This window comes from Culicoides brevitarsis, chromosome 1, assembly GCF_036172545.1.
Source record: "Culicoides brevitarsis isolate CSIRO-B50_1 chromosome 1, AGI_CSIRO_Cbre_v1, whole genome shotgun sequence".
NCBI lineage: Eukaryota > Metazoa > Arthropoda > Insecta > Diptera > Ceratopogonidae > Culicoides > Culicoides brevitarsis.
In genome coordinates, this window is record NC_087085.1 from 20,067,303 (window position 1) to 20,092,988 (window position 25,686).

Genomic DNA, 25,686 nt, shown 5'->3' on the forward strand with positions numbered 1-25,686 from the left:
TTCTAGTTTTTGAAAGAAGAGGTGTTCGTCCTGGATCACTCTTGAGTTTGTTGATTTTTACAAAAGTTCAAGTCATGCCGCCTGTTCTGGAAGGGGCTTCGCTTGCGTAATATCCCTTACATTAAGAGTTTTTAAAGTTTTTTAGCCACTCCTTAGAACCAACGTTGAATTATGTGACACGAACTTACCCATTAGATGAGATGAGATGCCATTTTTTGAACCTTCGAAGCATGTTTTATGTTGACTTAAAGGACGCGGTCCCTTTTTTTGCTATACGGGCTAAGAAAGCGTTGAAATCTGCGATTTCGATGTGAGTTCTTGGCAAATCTTCAGGGATCATGAAGAGACGCGAGATTTCTGCTGAGGTTCCGGGTTCATCTTTCTTTTATATATTCTCTACAGACGCCGAAATTCCTTTTGGTGGGACTTTTTCTGAGTGTTCAACTTTTAACATTTTAAATGTTTAATGATTTTTTTTAATAGCATAATTTAGACAATTTTGATTGAAATACTATTTATGACTTATTCCCCTCTTAAAATAAAATTTTAATTTTACTCCGTAGAAAAAATTTCAAAACCCGCTTTTGTCTTTGGCACCTCAACACAACGAAGACTTAATTTTCTCGTTTTTTCTAGAAAGTTTACATGTATTTGTTGAGGTACTTTGGTCTACGTTATTGAATAAATTAGTAGTCTATGAAAATAAATTGAGAAACAAGGACAAAAATTTGAAAACCGTAAAATTACTGTGCAAAAACACTTTGAAAAATCGAGAAAAAGTACTCTAAAGAAGAAGAAAAAGGAGAAAAACTACAAGAAGTGAAGAATTTTTTACAATTATTGTTTTTTTAAAATAACACAATCATCACAAAATGGCAACTTCGACGTCATTTTCATTTGATCGCTTACTGTACAACTTGAGCTCACATATGTAAGTAAATATCAAATGTTTTTCTTGAGATTAGATTGGAACGAGTGCCACAAGTCGCAGAGACAAAATAATACAATGCGATTTTATCAGTTTATTTGCTTAAAAAAAAATAAGGCACTTTGTGTCGGAATTGTTACGAAAAAAAAATCGGATGATTAAATTTTATGTGTTTATCGCGAAATATGGCTTTTTACGGAAGTTGTGAAATTATCTTATTTTGTTACTTACCTGTGCGAAATTTAGTGGGTGTCCTTGAAAAGGCTGCACCTTGACCTCTCTCACCTGATTTCTCGTTTCTCATGATTTTTTCTCTTTTTAGTGAGCAACCTGTACGTCATCACTTGGCCAAAGTCTATTGTTTGTTGTTCGCGACATGCGGCGCAGCAGCGGCAGGCTCCATTGTGCATTTAAGTGGCTTGTGGGAAGCAAACTTGTTGTCAGCCCTCGGCGGCCTTGGACTGGTCATCGCTCTCGCATTCACACCAGACAATGGAAAAAATTTCAATCAGCGTCTCGCGATGTTGCTTGGCTTTGGCGCTCTCACAGGACACTCGATGGGCATGTTGTTGGAATTTGCAATCTTTTTGAACCCCGCACTGATCGTCACCGCACTCATGGGCACCACAATGGTCTTCGTGTGCCTTAGCATTACAGCATTGTTTGCGCGTCGCGGACAATATTTGTTCCTCGGTGGCATGGCAATGAGCGTCTTGAGCACCATGATGCTCATCAGTCTCAGTAACTTGTTGTTCCGCTCGCAACTCATCAACGACATCAACTTGTACTTGGGCTTGGCAGTGATGTGCGGCCTCGTCTTGTACGACACACAAATGATCATGGAAAAGTGCCGAATGGGCCACAAGGATGCCATTCAACACTCGCTCGATCTCTTCTACGACGTCGTCAACATCTTCAGAAAACTCTTGATTATCCTCATGCAAAAGGTGAGAATTTCTGACGCAATCGATAATTGTCTGTTGTGACACGTAACGATCGATATTTTAATGAATATCTAATGTTATTTCGGTCGAATTAATGACGTCAGTACTCCAATGTTGAAACAAGTGTTAATAAATATTTTTTTTGTTTTTTTGTAGGAATCCAATCGTGATAACCGCAAACGCAAGAACTAGACTGGCCAAATATCGTCGAGGGTTCCTTTCGCTGACAAATTGGAGAGAAACTCTTTTTTAAATAATTTTTTTTTCGCAAATTTGGTAATTGGGGAATAAATATTAAAGATTTCGCCCAATCTATGTGTATTTTTACTATACTAACTTTTAATTACACTAGACTTAAGAGAACTTGATATTTTTCTGGTACTGTAAAGATAAATTCTGTAAAGAAAAACAGCATTTTTTCTGTTTTTTAATGATAAATTTTAATTTAAATGTTGTTAAAGCACTTATTTTAAAAAATAAAAAGAAAGAAATATTCAAGAGAAGCACGATTTTTTTATTTTTTCATTAAAAATTGTTGAGAAAATATTTTGTGACTTTGTAAAAAAAATTAAAAAAGTGAAATTGATGTTTGAATTATGAAAAAATTGTTAAAGAAAGTTATATAATTTGAATTCAGGAATAAAAATGAATTAAATAAATGAGATTTTAAATCAGAATTTGGTTTTAGTGTTCAGTCAAAATAGGGTAATGAGCTTCAATTAATTAAAATTAAAAAAAAAATGAAGTAAATTTAATGAAAATAATCAGAAATTTATTTATTTGAAAAAAAAAGAAATTTTTAATAAAAAAATTAATAAAAAAATTTTAATAAAATAAAAAATATTTAAAACAAATCTTTTTTAAGTTATTCAAAACATTTTTTAGTAAAAATAAAATTAAAATTTTTGACTAAAAAGATCAATTTTTGATAAAATTTTATTAAATTTGCTAAAATTTTAAAAACAAAAAAAAAATTTTTTAAGGAAAACTCATCAAAAACTTAACAAAACGCGTTTATTTTCAATCCAAAAATTGGAAAAACGACTAAAAACTTAAAAAAATTAAATAAACAGTTAAAAAACCTTAGTAACAATTTCGTAACAAGAACAAAAAAAAACTTTTTAACAGCCTTCCCTCTCTTTCAGTACATTTTTTTCGACAAATTTACACAGGAACCCCACAAATCACCAAACTTTCACAGCAAACTGCTTCTTTTGCTTTTTGATATGGATTCCGTCTTCCTCAATGACGAGTGGAATTACATAAGTGACTGTCATCTTCCGACCACTTCGGGATCTGAACTCCCGGCACAAACGAAACCAAATTTTCTCCGATGGATGGTCGCGATTGATCTTTAAACGGTACGTAAGGAACTCATCCGGGAATAAACGCACTTGGAATGGCTCTTCAAGGGAAAGAAACTCAGCAGCTTCTTCATCCTAAATACCAAAAACGAGTTTTTTAAGAAATTTTTGGAAAATTTTTAACAAAACTTACAATCATCGTAAATCTTCCATCTCTATATTTTTCCGAGTCTGATTTCCCATCGATTTTTAACGTGAATTTGGCCAATTCAGATCCATTGATGATGGCAAATTTTACCATGTAATTCGAGTATTTCATTGCCTGAATGCGCAATAATGGATCTGCAATAAAAGTTTAATGTAAAAATCTATAAAAAAGTGGGATGAGAGGCTTTACGAAACGGTTCGTCCATTTTAGATCTCATATTTGTGAAAATTTAAACAAAAAATTACAAAAATAATATAATAAAACGATAAAAATTTAAGAAAAATTGGTAAAACAAAAGTTTGCACGAATAAAATAGCAGAAAACTAAAACCTCGTGCTCTTGACGTTCCTTATCATGGCTCGAAGGATGGACCGTTATGTGTTAAAAATTGGTCTCGTTCACGAATTATTTTTTTTAAAAACATTCAATTAGAGAAAAATTGAGTTTTTGACCCTTATTCGACTTTGAAAAATTTAGAAAAAAAAATTTTTTTCCTAATTTTTACTTTTGACAGGATTTTTTAAATTAATTTTTTTCATATAATCCAAAAAAATTAATTAAATTAAAATTTAAGAGAAACTTATTCGATAAAATAATAAAAATAATTTTTAAATTTAATTAAATTTAAAGAGAAAAATTTTTGAAATAAGTGAAAGGAATTTTCATCACATTTTCAGCTATTTTTGCTTCAAAAATTATAATTTCGTACAATTTTCGTTACTAATTCATGTTGAATTCATGAAATTCCTCGCACATAATGTTAAACGGAATGCAATGATTTATTTTGCAGGATAACAAATTTATCGTTTCGCGACTCTTGCAATAAAAATTACAATACCTGGTTATTAATAAATTTTTATTGCCTTTTCGCCGAACCTAAAACATAAAATATAAATATATGACTTGAGATATTTTCGTCGGATAAGTGTTTTTCCATGCACACGTACGGGGGTCAATGTAAAAACGAAAAGTCAGTAAAACTCACCCACAGTTCAATTTTTAGTGTTATTCGTTGTAAATCATCGCGTGACAGATATATAAAAAAAATGAACAAAAATGTTCGCCAACAAACAACTTTTGTTGAATTACTTGAATAAAAATAAGTACAAATTGCTTGTAAACTGGTAGTTGGTCTAGTTGGTCACATGATGTTGTTCGCTCTGATTTTTATGACTTTTTTTTCTCAAGTTTGTTGCAAATAAGTACAAAGAGACATTTTGTAGCTGGAGGTTATCTGATTGAAAATTTGTTGTAAATGTCGTAAAATTTGAAGGAATTTTAATTTAGTGAGGTAGGTCATGAAATTTCGAGGAAAAAAAACAATTTTTATGTTTTTAACTTTTATTTTTCGATTAATTCATCTTTAATATAGTAATAACTAGTTTATACTTGCCATCGTCTACTTATACTTTTAATAGGTTTCAATTGTGTCTAAATGTTAAATTATAATTTTAATTTAATTGTAAGGTCGTTCCAAATCAATTTCAAATTTTTTGTCCCAATTTTTTTTTTCAGTAAAAAATTAATAAAAAAAAATAAAATTTAAAAAAATAAAAATTTTCTGACTTTCAAAAATTTTCGAACATTTTATTTGAGAATATTAAAAAAATAAATTTTAAATTAAAAAAAAAACATTTTTGGTAATTACAAATAAAATACAAAAATTATTCGAAATAAAATTTTAAAAATTTTTTGATAATATAAAAAAAATAATTTCAAAGTATTTTTTTTTTTTTTAAAACTTATTTTTTTAATAATTTTAAATTAAAGTTTTCAAGAATGATAAGGGACAAAAAGTTTAAAATCAATTTAAAGCGACCAAAGTGTTAATTTAAATGCTATTTTAGAAACAAAATTTATCGTCATGAAAATTTTCTTAAACTCATGTGCTTCGATTTTTTATAACGACGAATTTCACTTCTAAAATAGAATTTGAACTTACACTTATATTTTTTTTAAATATTTTTTTTTTTGTGTTTCTTAACAAATATTTTTTAACTACGTTACATAATATACAATTTTATTCAATTTTTCATCAGTTTTGTTGAAAAAAAAAATTGGGTTCTGATCAATTTTCGTTCGAGAATCGTAGCGCTGAAAATCTTCAACAAAACTATGTCTAATAAATTTACATAAGCTTTAGATTAATTTTTGTTCACAATTTAAACGAACATTTCCTCTATATAATTTTTAACGATAATGGAACGGATTTACTGTGCTTAATTAGAAATTATGCGAACATAAAATTGCAACTATACACTCAGTAAAAGTAGTGGATGGAATCGGGTATTGCTCTCGAATTAATTAATGACAAATTTTAATCTCTTTTTTTTGCGTCTTTCTCTAATACTAAATAAATTATCTTACTTAACAACGTCTGCTTTACAATTATTCAATAATTATTTATCAATTATTACATCTTTAAACAATCGTCCTATCAATTAATCAATTATTTTATCTTTACTTAACAAAAAAAAGAAAGTCTTTTTATCTCATGAACGAGAATGTGCTGATCAAAAGTGTCGTCAGTGTCACAAATAAACTCACACTTGAGCTTTGTCCAGCTGCCGAGTAACCGTAACACTTTTCCGTTCCCAACTGATATTCCGTGCAGTACATTTTTATGAGGGAATTGCCCATGCGATCGAGAAATTCGCGAATGAAGCGTCCTGTGCTCTCGCCACACTCCCTACGAGCTGCATGCTGTGAACAATCGAGGTATTGTCGGAAGGAGCAACAAATATTTCGAACGTCTTCGGCTTCGTTGCGTGTGTTGTTGCGCATTTGATGGTGATCTTGGCTTTGGGGATGAGGATTTTCTTCGGCACCGCCTTGACTGATGAGTGCCATGGTGTTTTGGTATTGGCGCGCACATATTTCGTAACTGTTGCGAACGCGATCGAGACATGGTGAGTGACGGAGGAATTCTGAAAATTAAGAAAATTGAAAAAAATTTGGTAAAATACGGAAATTTTGTGTTTTAGGAGGACGAACCGTCTTGATATTGACCACTGTTGCACAAATCTTTGATAACTTGAGCTGTTCCGTGGTACAATTTGTTGAAGTGATCTCGTTGGGACAGCGTCATGCAGCGTCTTGTGTAGCTTCGTATACAATGGAGACCTTGAGTTAAGTCGCTGAAATAAAATGGTTTTAAAATAAGGTTTTGGGTGAAGTAAGTACAAAAATTGACAAATTTCTCTATTAACTTATTTTTTTAGGAATTTTGTATGTCAACTTTGAGCGATCGGATCTCGATTTATTCAAAATAAATTCAAAAAAAAATTAAAAAAAAAAAATAATAATATTTTAAAAATTCAATTTCAATAAATTCTAATGATGATCTTAATTTGAGATCTCAAAATATTTTTTATGATCAAAAAATTATTTTTATCTCCAAGCTAAGAAAAATAATTTAAAATTTTCCATAAAAAAACATATTAAAAATGTTAGTGTCAATTTATCTGTTTTTAAATTGGATTTTCTCATATCTTGCAATATTTGAAGAAAAAGTTAATAAAATTAAAACTTTTATCTATATATTAAGTATGATTAAGAAAAATTTAATTATTTTTAATTTAATTTAATATTTGGATAAAAATTGAAAAATTTCAAATTACATTAAATTTAAAAATAAAAAAGGAATTAAAATTAAATTTAAATAAATTAATTTTTTTTTTTAATTTTAAATGAACTTTTAATAAACTTTATTATTTTTATTAATTTTCATTTATTTTTTTTATTTATTTTTTAGTAAGATAATTTTAATTTTTTTTTTAAATTAATATTTTTTTTTATTTTTAATAATATTTTTAAAGCAACATTAAATTTTAAAAAAATCTACTTACGGACACAACAAATCCAACTCCTCTTTACTTTTAGCAATGGACAAGTCTGACGTTGACTGCAGCTTCTCCAGCGAACTCGCACACTTTGCTAACTCTTCTTGGCCACATTGCTCCGCAAAACTGTAATTGACTGAAAAATAAAAGAAAAACCATTCATTAATCCACCGAAACATCATTTTTCTCAATTTTTCGCCTGTCTCTAGTTTATAATAACATTTATCATGATAAACTGCCATGAACTGACCTTTCGGCGTGTGAAGTTCTCTCGATTGCGCACACAAACATAAATCACCATTCGCCATTGTAAAATTGAGAGAAAAGAAGCCGAGAAGCGGAGTGAGAACAAGATTAATTGATATTTATTGAATCAAAGTGATGCGAAAAAAGCGAAATTAAATTTATAAACTCATTCAGGAATCCGCCGAGAGTCGCAGGGAATGAGTCAAACACACACCCACGAAAGGCTTCACGACTTAATTGACAGTCGTCTCGTGAGCTGGCATGAATCAATATTTATAATTTATTAAATTACACACATACTGTCACACACATAAAAATACACGCACAACGAAAAATAAAAAAAAATAATAAAGAACGAACGAACGAGTTAAAAACAAGATAATGGATGAAAAAGATTTTTTGATTTAGAAATGCAACTAAATGTCAATCAATCTTAATTATGAAGACGACTTTTTTTTGCTTGACGCTTCGTATTCCTACTAGAGTTGCTAGTAAACATAAAACAACGTAAAAAAGTTTGAATGAGTGATGAATCATATGGGTTGTTTTGATGTTACATTTGTCACGATTTTGAGTGATTTTGATGATTTTGTGCTTGATAAATCGTTTTTTAACGAAAAATCGTGCATTTCAAGGACTTTCATTTTTATTCGCGTGACGCTTGATGTAAAAATGAGTTTGTGAAGAGCTATTGAAACCAAAAAAATAATTAAACGAAGAGCTGCAACGTCAAGTGGATCTCAAATACTTTTTTTTGGTTAACATGCGTTTTTAAAATATTTTTAAAATTTTAATCGGGTTGAAGTTCTCGGTGGCTGAAAAGTAGGTTATTTTTTAACTATTTTATCCTACTTGAATAAAACATTTTTTTTACACTTCAATAAATATTTTTAAAAATGATTAAATAAAATAAAACACAAACTTTTTATAATTTAAAAGAATTCAAAATTTTCGTCCAGATGAAGAAAATGAAGTTTTTGTGATTTTTTATGAAATATGTTATTAAATTAAATAAAAATTACGAAAATTTTCAACTTTTTTTAATTTTAATTTTCAACTTGTTCAATTTTTTCTTCATCCATTTCATTCATTTCAAACAAATTTTTGAAATATAAAAATAAATAATTTTAAAATATATTATTAAATTAATTAATTATTTTATCAAATTATTTAAATTAAATTAAATTATTTTAAAAAATTATTTAAATAAAATTAAATTAATTTAAAAAAAAAAAAAAAAATAATTTAAATTAAAAATTATTTAAATTAAATTTATATTTAAATAATTAATTTTTAAAAAAATATTTTTTTTTTTTTATTTTTGAATAATTTTTTTTTTGTGTTACTAGGTAATAATTTTTTATTATAAAATTAAAATTCTAGATAGTTTGGAAAATAAATTTGGACACCGAAAAAAAATATCTTATTCCTTAATATGGAATATCAAAGAACTGAAGGATATTGCTCAAGATATCTTGGATTTTTAATTTTTTCTAAAAATTCAACCATTCTCGGACCACAGAGTGACATCCTCCGATATCCCTTTTCTTCATACAAATTCATAGCTCAATTTAATTGCTAAAAATTACGATACGGGTGCAATTTCGTTACATACAAGGTGTAAATTTTATGAGCTTTCAACGTTTAATTATAGATCATAGTTGCATACTAATGCCGCCGTCATCATTTTAATTTTTTTCCACATAGTCTAGCCAAACCAAAAAAAAAGTACATGGCTCATTATTTTTTTTTTCAAACATTTTAGCCAGGATATTGCCCATAACATAGTTTTCACTCACTCAGAAAAAAAAGTGAAGACAAGGCTAAAATGTTTTATCACCTCGGCGATTTAACGTTTTTTTTTCTCTCTCCGTCCATCGTTCACCTCAACGTTCAACCACGTGCATGCCAACACATCACGCTGCCGGATTAGAACAATAAAAGCTTTTGCGCCTTTGAAAACCCTTTCATCGTGTGTGCGTTCGTTAAATTCATGCTGGTCTCCGAGATATTGAATTTAGGTAGAAAGGCACTTATCTCGGTGTGTCGTCGTCGTCGGTGAGTGGTTTCCATGAAAGTGTTAGAACAAACTAAAAAAAAAATGAAGTGAAAAAAGCCGTAAAAACGCAACTCCCTCATCCATTATTTTAATTACCATTTTCGTCGTCATCGTCAATTTTTTTTTCGTTTGTTCTATCTCTCTCTTTCTCACATTTTAAATACTAATTAAAGGATTTTTACATTTTTTATGATTTTATTTTGCTTTAAAAACGTACGACGACGACGACAACGAAAACAACTACAGGAAAAAAGGTAACTTTCAATGCCTTTTGCTGTAATTATATGAAATAAAAGTAGAAAATGTGTGTTTGGGAAAAAAAGGAAATAAATTCTCTGTAGTTACTTTTTAAACATGGCACAGATAATACAACACACCGAAAAACGCAAAAGTAAGCATCATTAATGCATTAGTGTTGTTGATGGTCATTGAGATTTTGTCTCTTTCGTGTGTATGTGGAAAAGAGTTGGGTTATTTGCAGTTTAAAGTAAGTGCGGAAAATTGAGCGGAATGATTTTTCAGTTTAATGGACTGTGACATGAGGTAGTGGATTAACGGGAATTTGGCTTTAATTCGTTTGTGGATTAAAGTTACAAAGAAAAATGTTTAGAACGAGTTTCTATCAAAGAAAATTTTTCAAAAAAGCTTATACATTATTAAAGTTTCCTTTAAGATGAATCTTTACATAGAAAAAAAATAATTTTAAAATTAAAAGTTTTTAATTTATATTTAAATTATTATATTTATTAAATTATTAATTAAAAATAAATTAAAATAAAAATTATTTATTAATTTAATTTATATTAAAATTTTATAATTTTATTTTTCTTGATTAAAAATAATAAAAAAAAAGTTTTTGATAAATTTTGATAAATACATATTTGAAAAGAATTAAACTTTTTACAATAATTCAGCTTTAATTTTATAAATTTTCGATCTACTTTAATTGATATCAAAATATTATATTTAATAAAAAATTTAATTTTTTAAATTAAATTAAAGTCAATATTTTTTTTAATTAAACAAATTGAGTTTAAGCTTCAAAATGCGGTAAAAAAAAAGAATTTTAATTTTTTTCGTTAATTTTTTAAAATATTTATTAAAAAAATATTATTTTAATTAAAAAATTATTTAAAAAGTTTTATATTTAAAGTAAAATTTTTGAATAAATTAATAATTTAAATTAAATTATTTTTATAATTAAAAAAATATTTAAATTTTATTATTTTTTTATTTAAAAAAATATTCCAAAATTTTTTCGTGTCATACAAACTTTTTTGGTTAATAAACTAAAATCAATAAAAAAATTTTAGGACCAATAAAAATGCTGTCGAAAAAATGTCTAAACACTAATTATACCCAGACAGATTAAAAAATCACAAAAATTCGATCTTCTCGAGAAAAATGAATTCTTAATGACCCTAATGGATATTCAAATTATCCTTCTGTCTCTCACAAAAAAAAAAAACAAAACAAAAAAAATCCTTTGCTTTCTCATGTCATATTAAAAATTCATTCTATCCTTTCCATTTCTTTAATTTCACTGAAATTTTATCGCACGAACTATGAAACCAACAAAAAAAAATGAACGAAAAATAAAAACTAATTAGTTTAACAACATCAGATATAATTTAACTGTTTCCTTATTTTCGCCCATCATTCCGAGCAAAGAAAAAAAAATTGTTGGTAATTTTCTTGTATCTCTCCGCTGACAACCCGCTCATTTCCTTCAAATGAACAGACAAAATATTTCCGCTTATTTTTTTTTCTTTATTTTTTCTTTGTAGTTAACACCTCACTCTACGTCAAAGGCTCAGCACAACATGAAAGAGCGAAGAATGTCTGTCCGAAACTCCGTCTCATCATTATTATTATCGTTGCTTGTTAGGTACACCCAATTATACATTTCAACAGCACACAGAAAAAAATGTAATTCAGGAGACTTGACCAAAGCAAACGGGCAGAACAATGTACAACAACAACAAAATTTTTTTTATAGAAAAAGTAGAAAGTGAGCATCATGATAGTAATTTTCTTCATCAAATTACATATAAAAAATTTTTTCAACTGTAAACTGTTTTTCTCCCGCTGTAAATGTGGAAAAATGTGAGGAAATAATTATTGCTGGGAAAATGTGTTAGATTGTCATCAAAAGAGGCGACAAAAATTCTTGTCCAAGAAAAATTGTCACTGAAAAAAATTCACGTAAAACATATTTTATTTTTCCGTTCTTCGTCTTTTCTCGCTCTGTCGCTGCCACCACGCCAGAACAATAATAATTTAACTTAATGCATTTTATTATTATGATAATCATAATTTTTGTGCAAAAAAATGGCAAAAATCCGCATGCATCTAATAAAAAGTTTGTATATTATTTTAACTTTAACTGCGTGTAAAAAAAATAGCGAGTGCAGATTTTGTGTGAAAATTTATATAAATAAGGATAATGCAGTTTGGAAGTTGTATGATGAATGTTTTATTTCACTTTTTTGCCGCTTGCGTTCCGTTCTGTGGTCAAAAAGAGTCAAACGACGGAGAAAATGAAGTATTTTAATTGAATGAGGTGATAAGCGAGACAAAAGGATGCACTCGACAATGGCCCATCAAAGTCAAAAGAGCGATATGAAGCCCAACATGAAACGAGAACAAGAGAGTTTATCTTCGTCCCCTTTTTGTTGCAAGTACAAGAGTAAGTATCGTCAGAGTTTCTATTAATTCAATTCAAACTTTCAACTACACTTTGTCTTCTTTTGCTTTATGTCTTCGGCAATATCGCGCGAACACAAGACTTTTTGTCGCAAAACGACGTCGACGACGACGAAGGCACTGGGCTAAAAATGCCAAGATTACTTTATTTTATGGAAAAAGGTCATAGCGTAATCATACTTTTCTTTTGTGTGCGAGACAAGTCGAAAAAAAAAGCGGAGAAGAAGACGAAAAAACGCAACTAAATGTTAAAACACTGTACAAGGAGAATTTTTCATTCCATTTATAATGTTTTAAAGGAAAGTTGTTGGGGTAAGTTTTTACTCTTTTATTTGCAATTCTTAAAAACATCCAAGAAAAGTGCTTAGAGGCAATGAAAGATGACGACGACAAAAGTAAAGAATTAAATAAATACTACAACCAAGACAACGACGACGACGAAAAAGTGAAGAAAATTATCTCGATCCTTGTGTTTGTGTATGCACTTTGTAAATAACAAAAAAGGCAAGAACTGTAAACGATAAGCGTGGAAGCGTTGATGTAATTAAAATCTGGTAAATGCAAACAATTTTTGACAAATTGTATCAAAAGTTGTAATTGACAAGAAAAAGGCAGGAAAGATAAGAACAGTTTAAAAATAATAATTTTCATAAAATGTTTGAGCTAAAAGTTATGAAAGGTAATTTAAGTAAAAAAAAATGAAAATGTGAAAAAATTCAAAAGAAATACATTTTAAATTTTTTCAAAACGATATTTTTTGAAAAATCGAAAATTGAAAGTTTTTTTGAAAAACTTGAAAAATTTTTTAAAAATAAATTTTTAAACTAAATTTTAAAAGTTCTTTAAAAAAATAATTTACAGAATTTTCAAAAAAAAATTAAACATTTTCGAAAATATTTTTTGAAAATTTTAAAATCTTTGATATTATTCTTCAAATATTTATTAATTTTTGAAAACATTCAAAATAAATTTAGAAAAAATTTTTAAAAAAATTGAATATTTTCGAAATTATTCTAAACACTTGATAAATAAAAAATATTTTTAATCAATTTTGAAAAAATATTCAAAAGTTTAATAAAATTCGTAATTATAAACAAAACTTATTTTAAAAAATTTAAAAAAAAAATTTTTTTTTTTCGTAAACTGACGAATTTCTATATATTTAATTTTTTTCGAAGATCAACCTCAAACAGTAAACCAAATAACCTCAAAAGAATTTTTGTCAAAAATAGAAATGTCTCGTGTGTAATTATTATCAACATTTCAACACCGGCAACTTTTTTCTGTTTCCCCCACATTTTTTATTACTTTTACAAATTAATTTCTTCGGTTTTTTCCTGTTTTCCTTTTCGTTTTGCGCACACCTTACTATAAGTACCCTAATTTTTAAAACAAAATCCTTTATTGTAGTGCATGTAATCATCGCTGCTGCCGTTTTTGTTGTTGCTGCTTTTCATTTCGTGTAGACAGAAACAAATTCCGTGGTTCCACTGTACGTGAATACAAAAAAAAAGAAATACTTTGGTGCAAATGGTAAAGCAATGGATTAAAACAATTAGTTTTTGCCACAATTTTTGCATTTAACGTAGCTATGCGAAGTATCTTCTTCTTCTGCTGTATGCTGGCTGCCACACAGGGAATTCGCAGGGATGTTAATGGTAAAAGTTGAGATTTATTAATTTTTTTTCTCGTCCACAGACATACTTTTCGGAAAATGCGCCCTGCACACAATAAACCGCATCAAATAATGGTTATTTTTCTCGTCCCGTAACTTTGTAATCAGTGTTGTGTTCGTTTAATTGCATTTAAAGAGCTGGCGGCTAATGTTCCAACAGAATGCATTTCATTGGTTCGCCACTTGTGAGTTATTTCTCGCCAAAAAGTTTTTCCTGCAAATTTTTTGAAACGAACCAGATTTTATCGGATGACTGAAACAATTAGAGAAAATCAATCATCAATTATTTTTTCGAGGGATTTTGCCTGTGCCAACATAAAATGTGACAATGTAGTAACATTATTCGACATCATGCAACAGATTGACTGAAACATGATAAATCACTAAATTATATGTGATCAATTTAAAAAAAATGTTTTTACTTGTACAAACATGGGAAAAATTTTTAAAAACTTTAATAAAGGAAAAAGCAACAAGAAGTAAATTTTGGATACAATAAATGTTTTGCAAGTCATCGAAGGAGTCAATCTCGACGTAACCGTTGCAAAGTTAAATTCAATCTTAGGAATAATCAAACGTTTTGAGAAAGAATTTCGCAATGTGAATACGATGAAAATGCTCTTCTCATCATTAGTACTTTCGATAATAGATTACGGTAGCATCATATGGATGCCATATTATGAATGTGGCAGAAAAAGAATAAAATCAATCCAAAAATATAACTTGGGTCAGCGTAAGGATAGATAAGCACAAGATCCGTAAATCCGCAAGGAGTCTCCTCCCGCAGTTGGAACCAAGAATGGAGACAAATTGCCTGATCGACGAAGAAATGTGTCGTGCAAAAATAACGGATGTCCACACCAACTCAGTAACTGAAGCACTCAATTCAGCATCATTGAACAAGGTCCTGAACGAGAAACCTCCGAAAGTTGCAAACGAAGAAAAAAGGCTACTAACCAACAACTATATGCACCGCATCGATTGAAGACAAATGCGACTTGTGCGGCGAAACGTCGCATGACGTACCCCACCTGTTCAATTGTCAAGAAAATCCAACGGACCTGCCTGCCATTGACCTATGGCAAAATCCTTTGGAAGTGGCAAAATTCTTGGGACTCGAACTGGAAGAGTCAACTGCTTGACTTACCGCTACAACAACAAAAACAACAACTTAAATCAAACAGAATAATTTTTCAAAACTTTCTAAATTTTAACTTTACTTTGAGTCTCGCTTAAAATGATTGATTGCGAAACACAATTTTTGACAGTTCAGGTACATATTCCATCAGCAAACAAGAGATAAGAACGAAAACGACATTTCCTTAGACATGCCAGTCGCACATTTCAATGACGATTGTCCAACTAAGTATACACAAAATATCGCAAAAAATACATAAAAATTTATGAATGCCTGACACGTTGCTTTAAGGCTGCCAATGTTTTTGGCATCCCACATTTTTTTCGCGTATTTGTCCCATTTTTTCCGACTGCCTCTCGTGTTTTAACAAATATAACATAATAAAATAATTGAATAATCTGTTGCTGACTTTTTTGGTCGTTTTTTTTTTTGGTTTTTTTGAAACATTTCTCTCTCTGCCTTTATCTTTCCCTCTCACTCTCCGACTGTCTGGATGTGTGTTATCTAAAATAACAAGTTTCATCTCAGACGGCGACCTGTCTGTCGTGATTCGTGATGTTTAATGTTATTATTATCGGTGATCAACTAAAAAGTGTGACATTCGATCCACTGAAATCCTGATTTTTTTTTTGCTTGATGATGGTTCGTTAATGGGTCGCATGTCGCGCGTCTGTAATTGATGTAACAGGAAACGGTAAACCATATCAATTTTCGGAGTAATTTTCGTTCCGAAGTTAATACAAATGGAAAAGCTCAATCAATTTTTGTTATTATTTTTTTGCGACGAATTGATTTTTTTTTGTTGCGAATTTCATTAATAAAGAGCCGGTTAGGTAAATGGAGTGAGAGGAATAATATCTTTTTCCTGCATGAAACAGGTTTGCGTAAACTAGAATGTTGGTATTTTTAATATTTTTATTTTTTTTATCTATTTGTGTCGGTCATTCGTTCCGTTTCGTGGCGTAATTCCCAGAGCAGGTTCTTTCTTGGTACGCAATTAAGCTTCTTTCATTCAAATTTTTTATCACTGTGGTTGGTCTGAAATGACGTGATCAGACGTTAAGTGACAAGAAATGCATTTAAGAAAAATTTGTTTTAACAATACTTCAGAAAAGAATAAAAAATATATATTTTTTTAAATTTTAAACAGTTATATTTTTATAAAAAAAAAACTCAATATTTTTTTCGATTGTAAAATTAATTTCCTTTCCAACCACAGGAAAAAACGTCATAAAACCATTATTTTATTGAAATGTTTTCGCATGAATTCAACGTAAAAACCAGCATTTTACATGACGCGACACGTCATTCACTTTTGATAAGATAACAAAATTCGCCGAGACAAAAGAAAGGCAAAAATTCGCTGAAAAATTAAAAATTTTAATAAATCAGTTGTCCTCTTTACATCGTCTGTTCACTATCTTGCTCAACAACGACGAAAAATATTTTTGCATATTAAAAAATTAATTTAATTTTTTTTCAAAAATTTTTTTTCGGTGCATTGTACGAGCCCAGGCAAAGCTTTGATGGAGGTAAAAAATGACCGCATCGAGGCATTAACGCCGAATTTCTGGCCAAAATTGCGTGAATTGTTCACGCGCGATTGGCCTGAAAATCAAATTGGATATTTCATTGTGGATGATTACATAAAATGGCTTAAAAGTGATTTTTACATGAAAAATGTAAAACTTTTGACGCTAAATGGAGACTTTAGTGATGGAACCTTTGTTGTCGTTGTAAGTTTTTTTTTCAAATTTAAAATTATTCAAAAAATTTCGTAATTTTTAAATTTTTTTTAGGACAGATATCAACTTTTTATTTATACATTAGAGGAAACAAATGAGAGATTAACGAAATTATTAAGATTGTTGGATTGGAAAAAGGGATTTATCGTTAGTGCATTTCGAAAAAAGTTTTTGCCAGCAGTTCTGGAGGTCATAAAAGAGAAAAAACTTGAGATCGAGTATGATAGTGAAAATTTTGTTCATTTCCTGCCGAAGGAAAAAGCTACCGAATTTCATTTAGATATTCCAGAAGGCTTTGAAATTCGTCCTTTATCAACTTTGGAGCACGCAAAGACAGCAAACGACCTCTGGGCGTATAAACATGACGGATCCCTTTTCTATTTGAAACGCTTGATCGATCTGAATCCAACGATGGGAGTTTTTATTGGCGACGAATTAATTGCTTGGTGTTTCCGATTCCAATCAGGCGTCCTCGGAGCCTTACAAGTCAAAGAATCTTTCAGAAAAAAAGGTTTCGGAAAATTAGTGACAAAAGCTCTTTGTAAGGAACTCGGCAAAAATGGTTCAGATGTCATGGCATTAGTAGCTGACAGTAACGAAGCCTCAAAAAGAACTTTTCAAGCTCTGGGATTTGAAATCATCGATTGCTGTCATTGGATAAAAACAATAGCGAAAGAACCTTTTGATTGGAATGATCTTGAAAATTTGCCAAATTTTTAGGTCACTTTTTAATTTGATCATAAACAATCAAATATCAATCCATAATCATAAATTTAGTAATAAAGACGTCAATTATTACTTTTTTTTCTAAACGACGACCTTGTACTTGATTGTAAAAATCTAAGCACGTGGCTTCAGTTTAAAAGTGGTTCAGAAAAAATTGCGAATTTATGTTGATTTTAATGAAATGTAACGATCGTTAAGCGATTTGCAGTTGTGTTGAGAGAAAAATTACAAAGAGAGGTTTATAAATAAAATTCCGAGAGAAAAAGATGAAAGGCTTCTCATTGTTCAACAGTTATTTCTGATGTACGAAAGACGCAAAATCAATCAAATTCATTGAACTTTACAGCGCGAAGGCAATCAATTAAAGCATGATCACACACTTTGCGAACCGATCTCGAAAAATTATTTCATTTATTTATATAATTGAGACGACGTAGCTACATTTCCCACACAAATCACGAGACAAGATATCGTCCGAGGTGCGTCAACCAATGAGCACATCACATTATGTGGGTCTGTCCGCGTACAATCGTGCAGCTGTGTCGACAGTGACTTTTATAGTAAACAACTTTTTTTTTGTTGTTTCGCTTACGTCGCTCGTTTTATTTTATCGTAGAAATAGTGATGAGTTGGCTACATGACGCGTCGTTGTTTTGCTTGTGTGTGGTTTTTTACAACAATTGTGGCTTTTACAACACACACACTGGAGACATTATTATTAGTAATAATAAATAATAATAATATTAAAATTATCATAACATTATTATTGATTGATGGTCGTTTCAATTTGCCATTACTGCTATCAGTACGGCTTCGTTTGAAAATTTATGTTAATCTAATTAGTAGTGGAAAAAATAACAATAAAACAATTAAACGTTTGGTGTGCGTTACACTTTCGGATAACAGAAGCCATGATTGTGTAGTGCAACGACATTTAACAAAAAAGGCTTTTGTTGTCGAGAAATTAATCCACTAGCGGACAAAAAATATTTTTTTGGTGACAAGTTAATTATTGTTTGCTATTTCCCGTTTGCATGGCGGGCATTTGGTCATAGAAAAAAAATATGAAAGAATAATAGAGAGAAAAATTGGCTTGAGCGTATTTAATTTTTTACTAAATTTTTAATTTATTTAATTAAAATAATTATTTTAATATTTTTCGCTTTTGATTTTTTTTAAATTAATTTTTTAATTAATTAAATTAATTTTAATAAATTATTTTAATTTTTCAAAAATTTTAATTTAATTATTTTCAAAATATTTCCTTTTTTAATTAGTAGAATAACATTGGTTAGTATATTTTTTTAATTTAAAAATTTATTTAGTTTTTTTTTTTTATTTTTTATTTATTTATTTATTTTAGAAAAATCTTTCATTAATTTATGTCGTTCATTATAAGAAAAATCCCAACAAGAGTTGAAGTAGTTGTTAAGCTAGAGCACTCAAAATTTCATTATCTTTTTATCGTTTCAGAAAAAAATTTATTTTTTTATTTTATTTTTTTTTTTGTTTAAAATTAAACAAAAATTTAAAATAATTAATTTTCATTAAGAGGCACAGCAATTATTTTTTTAAATTTAAAATAAAAAAAATATTTATTCCAAAAATTATAAATTATAAAAAATTATTTATTTATTTAAATTATTTATTATTTAAATTATTAAATAAAAAAAACTAAATTAAAATTTAATTTTTTTTTAAATTTAAATTTTAATTTATTTAGGTTTTTAATTTTTTTTTATTTATTTTTTTTATTTTTTTAATTTTTTTTTAAATTAAGCAAAAATCACTCAAAGCACTTTTTAAAAATAAAAACGCACAAAAAACCAAATTTATATCATAACAATAATTAAAGCCTTGCTTCGAGCCGTCTGTCGTTAAAAGTGTGCCGTTGACGTCCTTTTGACGGACCTTCCGTATGCTTCCTTAACAACGATAAAAATTAGGGTTAATTAGAATTAAAATGTTAATTCTTAATAAATGCTTAGGAAAGCGACTGCAAGAGAAAGAGGATAAGATGGAAATCTGTGTGAATGCCGGTGGGGTTGAAAAAAAAGAATAATCTAATTTACTCGTCTTTTTACCTTTGATAAAATTATAATGAGAGACTATACAACATTAATGACGATCCTTTGTCCGTCGTTAAAAGAAAAAAAAGAAACTAATTTAACAGCTCTTCGTGTAAAACGACACGGTGGTAGTCGAGTTATTTGTCTTGCTAATTTTGATTCATTATGAAGATTATGGTCGTGTCAGCGCGTTATTTACTCTTTTATCTGTGCTCGAAATTATTTATGAAGAAAGGATGACTTATGTTATACTTTAACAGAGTTTGTTAGAAAGGAATTTGTGGCATCCGGGAGAAACCGGTTTTTAATCAAGTGCATTTGATCGCAGCATGCATAAAGCATAAAAAGTCGTTTGAATGCAGTTTGATCGAAAAATTACCAAAATTATTATTTATTTGATTCACTTTTTCAAATTGACTTCAAATATGTTTTTTTTTAAATAAAATATGAGAAAAATATATTTGGACTTAATTTTGCAAATAAAAAAAATAAATCTCTTGACAAGAAAAAGAAAGTAATTTAAATGAATTTTTAAGAAGATAGTCATTTTTAATATTGAGAAAATCAACTTTCGCTTTAAAATATTTGAAAAGATTTAAAATAAAAAATTATTGGCAACCCTGTATTTTAAATTTTTATGATTTTTCTTAAATTTTTTAAAATTTTCTATAAGTTTTTATAAAAAAAATATAAGACTTAATTTTACTCAAAAATATTGTTAGAAATTATCAAAACTAACAAAATAATAACAATCCAGGGTTGCCAAATTTTAATCTTAAATCTAAAAATAACTTTAAAACTGAATAAAATTCAAAATTTTAGCATAAAAAATCACTTAAACCTAAAAGATGCACACAAATTACCACATAAAAACAATAAAGAAGTTAATTTGGCGTCAAAATCATTCACTGGATCAAAAAATTGTCACAATGAACCACGTGAAGACTTCCGTTTTCGTCGGTTGTACTAAATATTTAATTAGAAACCTCATGACTTACTTAAAATTTCATTTTTACGATTTTTGTGTAATAATATTTCACCACAATATATTTTTATTGGCAAACAAATAACAATTGCGCGACGTAGGAATAAATCAAATTTACGTAATTCCGAATCAGAAAAAATATTTGTTCTAAGCACTTGTCTAAATATTGTCCTAACCTTCAGGAAACATCCGCGAGATAAGAGTTTTCTTACTTTTTCTTCGGAACGCGGCATCGTACGACAATGACGTGCTAAACGAGGCCATTTTAGTTTCGTACAAACGGAATAAAAAACTCGTCTATATTAGGCATGAATGTTTAATTAAGAAGTCTGAAACTACGCAGTAATTTATTTTTTTTTTATTTTCACATATAAATCAAATATCGGATGATCTCTAGTTTCATTTAATAATGACAGAGGAGTGAACTACATAGCAAGGTCGACGTCACTCGATCGTCAGTTGTTTATTTGTTATCTAATTCCGTGGAAAATTGTGCAAGCTTCACTCATTGACTGACGCGTGTGCCGTCGCCGCTGCCGTCTTGCAAAATAGTCGTACGATATTGCGACTTGCACAAGTAAAGTGCAAATAATGAATAAATTTACCTTTCAAATACGTCATTTTATTTGCCTTTGAATGATAATAAAAACACGTTTCTTTAGGCATTATTATTACTATCATTAACACCGTCGTCGTCGTTTACTCGCAAGAGACGTCACACGAGTGCAAGAACTTTTTTCTTCATGTTTCTCCACTTTTTTTTTTGGTTTAACATTCTCTCACAACATACATATTCAATATTCATACATAACAATGTTTTCTTAATTGGAATGAATTATCTTTTGGTTTTGTTAATGAAAATGAGTTTGACGTGCATGTAGAAGTAAGTTTTCAGCACAAGGTGAGATAAAAATATATATATTAAAGTTTCTGCATCTATGCGTTGGTCTAGACAATGCGAGAATGCAGCAAAAAAAATATCTGTCTATTTTTAGGCTGTTTGAGTGTGTTGAGGTTGAGGCAGTCTTTCTTGGTGACAAGAGAGGTGTGTCTCTAATGGAATTTTTGGCAATCATTTTGACGTTTTAGCACTATTTGCACTCAACCAATAAAGTCAAAATTTAAAAAAAAAATTTAAAAAAATGAAATTATTTTTTATTATAATTTTTTTTAATTTAAATTAAAAAATTTTATTATAAAATATTTAAAAAATAGAAATTAATAAAAATTTTAAAATCGTTTTTTATTAATTTTAAATTTATTATTTTTATCAAAAGAAAAAAATAAAAAAAAATTAATAAAAGAATTTTTAGTGGTTAAAAATTTATTTTTTAATTTCAATTTTAATAAATTTAATAAGTTAATAAAAAATATTCAAAAAAAAAATTTTTAGTTTTAAATAAATAATAAATTTAAAAATAATAAAAATAAATATTTAATTTTTCTAAATTTTAAAAAATAAATAATTATTTTTAAAAAAATTTTTTGTAAAAAATAAAATAAATTTTCTTGATTAAAAAAATTATTTAAAAAATTTTTTATAAATTAAAAAATTCTTTCATAAAATATTATAAATTAAAAAATTCGTTTATTAATTTTAGCAAAGTAAAAAAACATATTTTTTGGCAAATATTGGCAAGACAAGTATTAAAAGTATTAAATTATTTAAATTGATTTAATGTTTTAAAAGTAGTCTCAACTTCGTAAAGATTAGTAATTTATTTTTTTTTCATAATTTTCCATCACAAATAAAATAAAAAATAATTTTTAAATATTTTTCTAAAATCAAGAATTTTCTTTTAAAAAATTTCTAGAAGTGACTGACAAACCGACAAAATTTCACTCTTACTAAAAATCACACAAAAATCAACTATTTGACTTATCGCCAACTCAATACTTTGATAATAATTTTCAACGTTCAATATTTTTTTATCATTATAAAATAATGCAACTTCACTCCAATAATGTAATAACAAAAAAATTATATCATATGGGAAAATCCGGTTAAAAATTACTCACCTGTCATAAACAACGTTATAATTAAGGATAGGCGATTACTTATTACTATTTGCAACGTAGAAGGGCTCATCATTGTTGTTGTTGTTTTATATTTTTATTTTAAGCTACTTATTTTTTATTTGTTGTTGTTCTTCACTATATGATATTTTTGTAGGGTTTGTAATTAAAATTAAATTACTTAATTTTTTTTTCAACAGTCAGCGACACAGTTTATTTATTAAATTTTTTTATTTAAGTTTGTCTGTTACTTGTCTATACAATGTTGTTTGTGAGAAAAACACTCGCGATTCCGGAGACAAAACACACAACATATATGTTGATGACTATATATTAATAAATATTATTAATATTTATTTTTAAATACTTTTAACCCAATTTCGTTGTTTACGTTTTTTTGCGACTTTTATTTATTTAATTTTTTTTTTGTAAATTATCCTGTTATATAATAAAATTATTTTTCATTATTTTTAAGAGAAAAAAATATTTTATATATTTAATTCAATTAAAAATAATATTCACTGCATATATATTTATTTGTGGTCACTCATCAATTTTCCGCCAATCAAACAAAAAATTCAGAGGTCGAATTCCTTCTTCCGATTTTTAAATATTTTTTTTTGTAGTTAAATAATATAAATAATATGTATGTTTAAAACAAAATAAGCTGTCACACAATTATCCTGTACAAGTACATTAAAATATGTTGAACTTTTGCAATTAAAATAAAATAATAAGCAATGCATGCAAATGTTGTACAATTCCGCAAAAATTAATTAATTTCTCGTTTATATCCAATTTCACTTTGCTTTTGCTTTGCACCATGCCTTTGCGTTAAAGTGCGATAATCATGTGTTTGTTAAACCGAGTGCGTGTGTGAGGCATTGTTTTTATCAGCATCATCAACACTTCAACACTTGACGTGAGAGGAGCGCGCGGAGGTGTGACACACAAATAAATAAAATTTACGGTAAATTATTTCATATTTTTTTCCTCGACATTTACAAATTATTTTATTTGCACAAATTATGACGCGCTGCAATGATTTAATCCACAAGACATGACATAACGGATCTTGTAACGACTGTAATTGTTATTATTATGAATATTATTGAATCACCGGTGTTTGACTATTAATTAAAATATCAAAATCATACGATATGTACCGTGTTTGTTGTTGAGACGAGAGAGAAGAGAGAAACTTTTTTAATATTATTTTTTTATTTTTTTGTTATTTAGCAACTACTACGATGTTAACTCGACGAACATTCGAACAGAACTGAAGCAAAATGTTCAGATTGTGTGTGAAAAATATAAACGGCCAATTTTTAAAACATGTTCTGGCGTAGGTCTGCATAGCGATATACCATACGATTTTTTTAAACGTAGCTACGTCTTGCTTCGTCGTCGTTGTCGTGTACAATTGTTTTATGTTGTTGGATAAAAAATATACGAGTGTAGTAAGCAACATATTTTTAATGGAACATTTTTTGTTCTTTTTTTATATGAGAATTAACGACTCATAATTGGGTTTTGGACTGCATTAAAAACATAAATTTTATTAAAGAACACGTCTTCTGGAGCTTCTTCTTTTTCAACTTTTTTTTTGCGCGGAAATGTCTTTAAATTATGCTTGAAGTCATGAAATGCAAGATATAAAAATTTGTCAAAATAATAAGTTTTGTAAAAAAAAATTTAAGGAGAAAATTTATCGAGGTTCAGATGAAAAATTTTAATTTTTTTATTTATTCAAAAATATTTAATTTATTTAATTATTCAAAAATAGTTAATTATTTTCAAAATGAATTTTTAATTATTTTTCGCTTAATTTTTTTAACAAAATTTTTGCCATTTTTTTCTCAGGCTTTTTTCATAATTAAAACTAATCATTTTAATTAATATTTTTTAAATACATATTAAATTTACAAATTTACAGTAAAAAATTCCTTTCATGAGAATTTTTTATTTTAATACTTTTCCATTGAATAAAAAATAATAATTTTAAAATAAGCTTACCTCAATACTGTGGTTGGTGAACAGAAAAAATCATTTTAATTTCATGATTTTTTTTAAAAGAAAAAACTGATTAAGCTTTTTTATCTTTCCTCAACTAATTCATCATCCTTTCGTGGAAGCAATGAATTTATATTGAGATTTTCCTTGTTTTTGTTTCGAAACTATCAAAAAAAAAATAACACTCTACTTTTAATTAATGCTAAGAGCAATTTTTTATTTATAATCAACATCATCATTGTTCCCTATCAATTTTTATGAGCAACTTTTTAACTGAATAAATTATTTTTTTTCTTCCTATGAAAACTTTAGTGTCGCCACTGCGTGATTCTTAGTAGCAAAATGCAACTTTTTATCTCTTTTTCTATCAAATTATAAATAAAAATGCATTAACACGCTTAATCTACATCTGCAGTCGGTGCTCATCTGTCTGCTTTTGCAACATAATTACATGCGTACCAGACGATAAAACTAAAGAGTGTCCAAAGAGAAAGATTTCCACTTTTAATGGAAAACTTTCAAAATTTTAATCAATCTTCAAGAAAAAGAAGAAAAAAGGGGTAAAACACAAAATAATAATGTACAAGGAGTTGCCGAGTGAAGATTAAAACAAAAACACTCGAAAGAAGATTTTCATTTTGTTCGTTAACGATGATTGCTCAACATTTTTTTTTATTCAGTTGAAACGCACGTTGCTTATCGTGGCAACTATTTACGTGCGAGAGATGAGATGGTGTATTAATGAGATGGAAAACTAAAGAACAAGATAATGTAGAAAAAATTATGGAAAAAAAGTCTTGAGGGTGGTAGGAATATCCATGAAACAACAACGGAAATCTGCACTTTTTTCAGTCAAGCGAGTGGTTTTATCTTTTTTTTTAGAACGGCAAAAAGTGCAATGTCAGCGAAGAATAAGAAGAACAACTTTTGTAAGAGTTAATTTCTTCAATCATGAAGATTCAATAAACAGTTTTTGGTTTCTTGTTTAAGAGACAGTACAAGAGGAGGTGATGGACTGATGATTCATTGAGATGCATTCGAGGTAGACGATAGAGTAGATGAACGTGGAACACAGGGTATAT

General features: G+C 28.2%; 4 protein-coding genes across 7 annotated transcripts; 2 read left to right on the plus strand and 2 right to left on the minus strand.

The window, feature by feature from the left end:
- Window positions 1-664: 664 nt before the first annotated feature.
- LOC134827080 (bax inhibitor 1) lies at window positions 665-2,549 on the plus strand. The gene is made up of 3 exons (XM_063839620.1): window positions 665-931; window positions 1,251-1,875; window positions 2,029-2,549. The coding sequence occupies exons 1-3, from the start codon at window positions 873-875 to the stop codon at window positions 2,062-2,064; spliced, it is 720 nt and encodes a 239-aa protein (XP_063695690.1). The 5' UTR covers window positions 665-872; the 3' UTR covers window positions 2,065-2,549.
- A 320-nt stretch (window positions 2,550-2,869) lies between these two features.
- On the minus strand, window positions 2,870-3,734 carry LOC134838246 (uncharacterized). Its single transcript, XM_063853736.1, has 3 exons — window positions 3,574-3,734; window positions 3,370-3,518; window positions 2,870-3,311 (listed from the first exon to the last, which is right to left on the minus strand). The coding sequence occupies exons 1-3, from the start codon at window positions 3,599-3,601 to the stop codon at window positions 3,057-3,059; spliced, it is 432 nt and encodes a 143-aa protein (XP_063709806.1). The 5' UTR covers window positions 3,602-3,734; the 3' UTR covers window positions 2,870-3,056.
- A 1,629-nt stretch (window positions 3,735-5,363) lies between these two features.
- LOC134837398 (uncharacterized) lies at window positions 5,364-23,853 on the minus strand. 4 transcript variants are annotated; one of them, XM_063852771.1, is made up of 5 exons: window positions 23,597-23,853; window positions 22,595-22,917; window positions 7,233-7,362; window positions 6,379-6,521; window positions 5,364-6,311 (listed from the first exon to the last, which is right to left on the minus strand). In XM_063852771.1, the coding sequence occupies exons 2-5, from the start codon at window positions 22,665-22,667 to the stop codon at window positions 5,872-5,874; spliced, it is 786 nt and encodes a 261-aa protein (XP_063708841.1). In that variant the 5' UTR covers window positions 22,668-22,917; window positions 23,597-23,853; the 3' UTR covers window positions 5,364-5,871. The 4 variants fall into 4 exon arrangements, with proteins under 4 accessions (XP_063708841.1, XP_063708840.1, XP_063708843.1 ...); XM_063852770.1 differs by having other exon boundaries at window positions 23,591-23,853; XM_063852773.1 differs by having other exon boundaries at window positions 23,758-23,821.
- LOC134827107 (uncharacterized) lies at window positions 16,469-17,581 on the plus strand. The gene is made up of 2 exons (XM_063839660.1): window positions 16,469-16,786; window positions 16,850-17,581. Exons 1-2 carry the CDS (start codon window positions 16,577-16,579, stop codon window positions 17,513-17,515), a joined length of 876 nt encoding a protein of 291 aa, XP_063695730.1. The 5' UTR covers window positions 16,469-16,576; the 3' UTR covers window positions 17,516-17,581.
- Window positions 23,854-25,686: the final 1,833 nt, after the last annotated feature.

Bases quoted from the DNA above. Each gene is read 5' to 3' on its own strand.
- LOC134827080 (XM_063839620.1), top strand. From the start codon at position 873: ATGGCAACTTCGACGTCATTTTCATTTGATCGCTTACTGTACAACTTG. The intron at 932-1,250 runs GTAAGTAAATAT...TTCTCTTTTTAG, and splicing joins TACAACTTGAGCTCACATAT to TGAGCAACCTGTACGTCATC. The intron at 1,876-2,028 runs GTGAGAATTTCT...GTTTTTTTGTAG, and splicing joins TGATTATCCTCATGCAAAAG to GAATCCAATCGTGATAACCG.
- LOC134838246 (XM_063853736.1), bottom strand. From the start codon at position 3,601: ATGAGATCTAAAATGGACGAACCGTTTC. The intron at 3,519-3,573 runs GTAAAGCCTCTC...CTTTTATTGCAG, and splicing joins TAAAATGGACGAACCGTTTC to ATCCATTATTGCGCATTCAG. The intron at 3,312-3,369 runs GTAAGTTTTGTT...TTTGGTATTTAG, and splicing joins ATGGAAGATTTACGATGATT to GATGAAGAAGCTGCTGAGTT.
- LOC134827107 (XM_063839660.1), top strand. From the start codon at position 16,577: ATGGAGGTAAAAAATGACCGCATCGAGGCATTAACGCCGAATTTCTGG. The intron at 16,787-16,849 runs GTAAGTTTTTTT...AATTTTTTTTAG, and splicing joins ATGGAACCTTTGTTGTCGTT to GACAGATATCAACTTTTTAT.
- LOC134837398 (XM_063852771.1), bottom strand. From the start codon at position 22,667: ATGATGAGCCCTTCTACGTTGCAAATAGTAATAAGTAATCGCCTATCC. The intron at 6,522-7,232 runs GTAAGTAGATTT...ATTTTATTTCAG, and splicing joins GAGTTGGATTTGTTGTGTCC to CGACTTAACTCAAGGTCTCC. The intron at 6,312-6,378 runs GTTCGTCCTCCT...CTTAATTTTCAG, and splicing joins CAGTGGTCAATATCAAGACG to AATTCCTCCGTCACTCACCA.